The sequence below is a fragment of the Mixophyes fleayi genome, chromosome 4 (genome assembly GCF_038048845.1).
Source record: "Mixophyes fleayi isolate aMixFle1 chromosome 4, aMixFle1.hap1, whole genome shotgun sequence".
NCBI classification, from domain to species: domain Eukaryota; kingdom Metazoa; phylum Chordata; class Amphibia; order Anura; family Limnodynastidae; genus Mixophyes; species Mixophyes fleayi.
Window position 1 is genome coordinate 150,705,152 of NC_134405.1, and position 7,417 is coordinate 150,712,568.

Genomic DNA, 7,417 nt, shown 5'->3' on the forward strand with positions numbered 1-7,417 from the left:
TGACAGAAGGGTTATTTATTGTGATGCCAACAATAAATATGTTTGATTTAAAACAAGAAGTTTCGTGTTGCTGATGTCTACTGGGTATTCTTGCAACAGAAGGTGACAAAAGTGCCAAGAGAAGGGTGCGGTTTTGTTACAAGTGGTGTCAGAAGTGGGATCGCCAAGGACAGCCAACGCACAGCTGTCCACCCAACCTCCAGATGCAAAAGGCGGTTTTGTTACAATACATATATATATATATATATATATATATATATATATATATATATATATATATAAATATCCACACGTATATATATATATATTATAAATGCTTAGTGGCGTGTGTTAGTCTGTCTGTGTGTGAAAAAAAAAAAACAAGCTGCAGCGCCACCTGCTGGGCGGAGTTATACACTGACCTACTAAATTCTTAGTGTGTGTGGGAAAAAAAGAAAATGGCTGAAATTTGGTAGGGCTCAAACTCATTTTCGTGAGGTAATTTTACCTCATGAACACACATGTGTAGCGGCTTGTGTTAGTGTGTGTGTGTGTGTGTGTGTGTGTGAAAAAAACTATTTTCTCAGAAAGGGCTCATCCAATTGACCTGAAATTTGGTATACTGACATAATTTGACAAAAAAAATTAGAATAGTGAAGTCAGTTAACTTCCATCATCCCCCCTTCCCCCCGTGGGAGGGGTAGTAAATGCTAAATTTACGAGTTAAGGGGTCAAACTCATTTTCGTGAGGTAATTATACCTCATGAACACACATGTGTAGTATATTACTGTGCTACCCGCCTTATAAACAACTTTGCAAACACCTACTATTACTACTCACGCCTTCCTAACAAGTCGCCAAAAATTACTACTCACGCTCTACTGACAAATCAGCAAAAAACTACTACTGACGCTTTCTTAACAAGTCAGCAAAACTTACTACTCAGCGCTGTACTAATAAGTCCGCAAAATATAAACCACAATCCAACTTCTATAGCCCTCACTATTAAACAATAGCAAACAAATTCATTATCCTATTTTTATATTTTTAATCTTATTTAAATGGGGAGATCAAAAAAATACGCAAATGAACAAGAGAGGGGAAGGGCGAAAACTTCCCAGATGCGCAAATCACGACAGAGTCAGCATGAAGATATGCGAGAGCAGGAAAGAGAGGCAAATAGAATTGCAATGAGACAGTTAAGAGAGAGTCAGAATGACCAGATGCGAGAGCAGGAAAGAGGCAAATAGAAATGCAAAGAGACAGTTAAGAGAGAGTCAGAATGACCAGATGCGAGAGCAGGAAAGAGAGGCAAATAGAAATGCAAAGAGACAGTTAATAAAGAGTCAGAATGACGAGATGCGAGAGCAGGAAAGGCAGGCAAGTAGAGTTGGAATGACACAATTAAGAGAGAGTAAGAGTGACGAGATGCAAGAGCAGGAAAGAGAGGCAAATAGAGTTGCAATGAGACAGTTAAGGGAAAGTCAGACTGAAGAGATGCGAGAGAAGGAAAGGCAGTCAAAAAGAGATGGAAGGAGACGATTAGCTGACGCTAAAAAGAAAAACTTAATGACAGATGCGTTACCTTTAAAAGCTAACAAAGATGAAAATGCAGTAGACCAGCACTACTGTGGAAACATGAATGTAAGATGCGAGTTTTGTAACTCAAAGAATTTTTTGGCCGAAAGGCCACAAGATGAAAAATTTACTCAATGCTGCTAGAAAGGAAAAGTTAGATTACAACAGCAGGATTTTCCTGACATTCTAAAAAAATTGATGACAGAAAAAAAAATTGATAAGTATAGCAAACTATTTATGGAAAACATAAGAAATTATAACAATTCTTTTGCTTTTGCATCAATGGGAGCTGCTATAACTACACCAAAAGGAAAAGGACCTTATTGCTTTCGCATTCAAGGTCAGATTTATCATAGAACTGTAACTTTACATCCAGATGATGGCCAACGAAAGTTTGCTCAACTTTACATACTTGAAACTGATGATGCATCAAAGGAGAGAGCAGATATGCCTGAAAATAAAGATTGCGATGAGCATATTATGGAAAAAATTGAGAAATTACTAAGAGAAATTAATAAGTTGGTGGAGGCGTACAGAATGTTACATGAGGTTGAAAAAGATGCTAAAAGGGAAGCAATGAGGAATAATACGGAGATGCCTAATATTATGATGGCAATTAAACAAGACCGAAAAAAAGATCCTCGATGTTACAACGTAGCAAGAGTGAGTGAAGTAGCTGTGGTATTTCAAAATACGGATGGGGAACCTCAGTTTAATAGAGATATTTTGGTTCATTTAAGACCAAAACCAGGAGTTCCTCCTTTGAAAAGACTGAGCATTCTTGATCCCAATCTTGATGCTATGGTGTATCCACTATTCTTTCCGCGTGTGGAACAAAACTGGAGCACTGAAATTAAATTGATTGGAGCGAATAAGAATGATCGCTTGACTATGATGATGTTTTACAGCTATAAGCTGTCCGTTAGAAATAAGTTCAATCCTCTACTCAATGGTGGAAAATTGACTCAGCAATATATTGTTGACGCTTATGTCAAAGTTTAAGCAAATAGATTAAATTGGATCAAAACCCATCAAAAAGATTTGCGAGTAGAACAGTACAGTGGCTTGATGGACCACATTAATGAAGGAGCTGAAGAGAGAGGGATTCCTCCAGGGAAAATGGTAATTTTACCATCTTCTTTTGAGGGAAGCCTGAGAAATATGCAACAAAGATACCAGGATGCAATGGCTATTGTGACTAAATTTGGGAAACCAGATATATTCATAACTATGACATGCAATCCAAAATGGCAAGAAATTGTGGAAAACCTGGAGCCTTGGCAACAGGTAGAACATAGACCTGATATGGTAGAGAGGGTTTTTAATTTAAAACTTAAAAGTTTACTTAAAGAATTGAATGAAGGACTATTTGGAATGCAAGTGGCAAGAGTTCACTCTATTGAATTTCAAAAGCGTGGACTTCCACATGCATATATTTTATTGATTATGGATTCTGAGTCAAAGTTAAAGACAAAGGAAGATATTGATAAGATGGTGTCGGCTGAGATACCTGATAAAGAAAAATTTCCACGACTGTATGAAATCGTCACCAAAAATATGATTCATACGCCATGTGGCTTGAGAAACCCCCAGTCCCCATGCATGGACAACGGAAAATGCATGAAGAATTTTCCAAAAGATTTTTGTAATTCAACAGTAGGAAATCTAAAAGGTTATCCAAAATATATGAGAAGAAAAGGGGTTGAGCATGAGGTGAATGGAAAAATATTTGACAATTCATGGGTTGTACCTTACAACACATATTTGTTACTAAAATATAATTGCCACATCAATTTTGAGGTGTGTGCATCAATACAAAGTGTGAAGTATTTGTTTAAATACGTATATAAAGGACATGATTGTGCCAATGTTGAAATTAAAGTAGATAAACATGATGAGCCTACGAAGCATGTAGATTCGAGATATGTGAGTGCTCCCGAAGCAATATGGAGAATATTTGCATTTCCAATGCACATGCAGACACATGCCATCATACGATTGGCGGCGCATATGCCTGGACAACAGAGCATATTCTTCGACACCGAAAATATGGAAGACTTTGTACAGAGATTGAATAAGAATTCAACTCTCATGGCTTGGTTCAAGCTGAATGAAACCTATCAAAATGCTTGCCAATTTTTTTATTGAGAAATTCCTGATCATTTTGCTTTTGAAAAGGGAGTTTGGAAAAAGAGACAGAGAGGAGGACACAAGGTGATTGGAAGAATGTACTCAGTGGGGTTAAAAGAAGGGGAGAGATATTTTTTGAGATTAAATTTGTTACACGTCAAGGGAGCTACAAACTTCCAAGATTTGAGAACTGTTGGTGAAGTGGAAAAAGCCTTTTCGTGAAGCGGCAAAAGCAAGAGGATTTTTGCTTGATAATACGGTGTGGAAATCGACTATGGAAGATGCAGTTGTGTGTAATATGCCTCGGCAACTACGAGATTTATTTGCATACATTTGCGTGTTTGGCTCTCCGACTGATCCACGCAAATTGTATGAAGAATTTAAACACGATATGATGGAAGATTACTGTCACAGACTTCATTCGCAAGACCCTACTTGCAATGAATGTGAGGGCTATGCCCTTAGAGATATTAATGATGTGTTAGCTTCCCATCGAATGAGTTGTGCACATTACGGACTTCCAAGTCCTCCAGTTTATTTGCCAGACATTGATCAAGAAATTGATCAAGAAATAGAAAGGCAGCAAGCAGAAGAAATGAGCCTTACGTTGAATGAAGAGCAGAGAAATGCATATGACAAAATAACGAAAGCAATTTCGAATAAACCTCTAAGTGAGAATTTGTTCTTTATTGATGGCCCTGGAGGAAGTGGAAAAACGTACCTTTATGCTAATTTGATCCATTTTATGAAAAGGATAGGAGAGAAAGTGATTACTGCTGCCTCGACAGGCATTGCAGCTAATCTTTTAAATGGAGGAAGGACAGTCCATTCCTTATATGGACTTCCAATTCCAATTGGAAACATCTGTATCCAGAATTAAGCCAACATCCGATCAGGCTAAGAGCCTTCAGCTTGCAAAATTATTTATAATTGATGAGTGCACAATGGTTTCTAACCATACACTCAATACAATAGATCGTCTTTTGAGAGAAGTGATGAAGAATAATATACCCTTTGGGGGGAAAGTTATTTTACTGGGAGGTGACTTCAGGCAATGCTTGCCGGTTCTACCGCATGCAATGAGAGCTGCCATTGTGCAAGGAAGCATTAAGTTTTCGAGCACATGGAGGCAATTTAAAAGACTTGAATTGAAGATTAATCAGCGATCGGAAAATCCTGAATACAGTGATTGGTTGTTGAAGTTGGGAGATGGAGCTTTTACAAATATAGATGAATTTAACGAAGAAACAATTGAGATACCACATGACATGGTATGCGATGATATTGTTAAGGAGATATTTGGCAAGAACATTTCGATCGACATGGTTAAATCTATGTCGAATCGAGCAATTTTGTGTCCCTTAAATGAGGACGTTGATAAACTTAATGAAGAGGTGATGGAGATAATGGAAGGTGAATTTATGATTTATTTGAGTGATGATGCAGTACAAGCAGACGATGACACTGAGAAAGAAAATTTCCCAGTTGAGTTTTTGAATACGTTGACTCCTTCCGGAATGCCAAGGCACAGATTAAGATTGAAAGTTGGAAGCATTATTATGCTATTGAGAAATCTGAATGTTAAGAGAGGACTGTGCAATGGCACTCGATTAGTAGTGACAGCACTGAAAACGAATGTGATACAAGCAGAAGTTTTGACTGGCTCTGCTAAAGGAGAAAAGGTGATGATACCTCGGATTGACTTATGTCCATCCGAAACAGGACTGCCGTTTAAGCTAATACGGCAGCAGTTCCCTTTGAAGGCGGCATTTGCTATGACCATTAACAAGTCACAGGGTCAAACACTTGACCGTGTGGGTATTTATTTACCACAGCCTGTGTTTGGTCATGGACAATTGTATGTCGCATTTTCACGAGTACGGAGAAGCAGTGATGTGAAGGTGCAGGGTATGAATACTGCCCTTCAAGGAAGACTGATTGAGCACAGCGATAAGGTGTTTAGCAGAAACATTGTGTATCGAGAGGTTTTAGAACAGTAAGACGATGGAGAAGAAGGATGTGGCGATAAAGATGAAGGATGAGGTGATGGAGAAAAATGATGAGGTGATGACATGTGGACAAAACCACGTTAAAAAAGGGCGCTTGCGTTGGGAAGTAACGCTCTTCCCCTGAGGAGGTCTGGGCTATGGCCCAAATGCATGACAAGAGCCTTTTTAACACCTTAAGTAGCTTGATTTGACTAGAATGCATGAGTATCATGCACGGGTTAACTTGTGTATATATATATATGTGTGTGTGTGTATGTATATATATATATATATATATATATATATATATATATATATACATAATGCATGATATGCAGCATATTTAGCACTTGCATAGATGTAATTTTGGGACAGTACAGAGGTTTTCCCCAACACACTTGAGTCAATCATATCTGCATATGTACATGTATATATAGATATGACATTACATGTAATAGTCAAAAAGAAATTAAGTAACTCATTATATATGACTCAAATATTATATAGTTCTACAGCCTAAAAACATTACACATTAAGTGTACTACACTTTGGAATCATTTACACACATTATCTTGATCTCAGTGATGGTGCTGCAGATAGCAGCCACAGCATTGACCTGCTCTGTGATCTTCTATAATATGCTGTTAGCTATCTGCAGATTTTCACCATGATCAGCATTAAAATAATTAAACCTAAAAATTAAAAAAAAAATGTATAATCTTTCAGCTACTTACCTCAGCTTCAACATAGTGGGTGGCTATGAAAATGGGTGGCAATTCAATTTGTGACTTGCCTATGGTGCCTTATACATAGAATGATATAGGTGTGCTTGTAGGTTCATTTTGACATATTTTCACAACATTTTTGGGAATATTTTTCCTAGTAAGGCATAGCAGTGGTGTAGCCTTGCATCAATTCTTGTTATATATTATAATATGAATGTTTGCTTTGCTGCCATTTTATATAAGATTTTTTAAATCAGCGGTGGCCTGTCAGCACAAGTAAAAAGGACAGCCCTAGTGATGCCACACTGGTTCAAGGATATGAGCTGTAAAGTTCACTAGTCAGACCCTGCTGATTCTGACAGAAAACATGGACTAGTAATCTCTGAAAGACAGGACCTACAAAGCCACTTATTAGTGTGTAATAGTGCTACAATGTGCTCTGTCGGCAAACTGCAATGCTGGTGGAGTGACCTAAAGAGGAGGCAGCCTGAGCTCCTCGCTAAGTTGCAGAGGAAGATGAGGAGGTGTAAATTAGCAGTTCATTTACATGACAATATTTGTTCTTTTTAGAGTATGTCAAATAAGAATAAATCCTGGATGACTTTGGAATATTGTATTTAAAATAACATGTAAGAAAAATGCTAGGTAATTATTATTGATAATTGTTAGATTAAAAACCATAAGCAGCCGAAAGTTTATAAGCAATTATTACAATTTTAGGATTAATTATTTTAGTTTAGTTTATTACAACAACCCCCTTATAAAATTTACTCAATGTTTTATGTTATAAACATTGTCACCTTGGACCATAACATTAGAGCTGTATAGTTATTGAAATAAAAAAAAAACATTTTGATTCCCTGTTTCACAGACCAACGATACATAGAACAGGCTGCACATGCCCAAGGAGGTGTTGGAGAAGTAGGTAGTGGAGGAAGAAGTGCCTGAGGTAGGAGTTTTAGAGGAAGAGGTGCCTGAGAGGGAGGTAGTGGAGGAAGAGGTGCGTGAGGTAGGGG

At 37.6% G+C, this 7,417-nt stretch overlaps 1 protein-coding gene across 1 annotated transcript; it reads left to right on the forward strand.

The window, feature by feature from the left end:
• Positions 1 to 1,840: 1,840 nt before the first annotated feature.
• Positions 1,841 to 5,799, forward strand: LOC142150760 (uncharacterized). The gene is given in 3 exon segments (XM_075205954.1): positions 1,841 to 3,685; positions 3,891 to 4,405; positions 4,563 to 5,799. Coding segments are annotated over 3 exon segments (3,486 nt in total). The 3' UTR covers positions 5,689 to 5,799.
• The last annotated feature ends 1,618 nt before the right edge of the window (positions 5,800 to 7,417 follow it).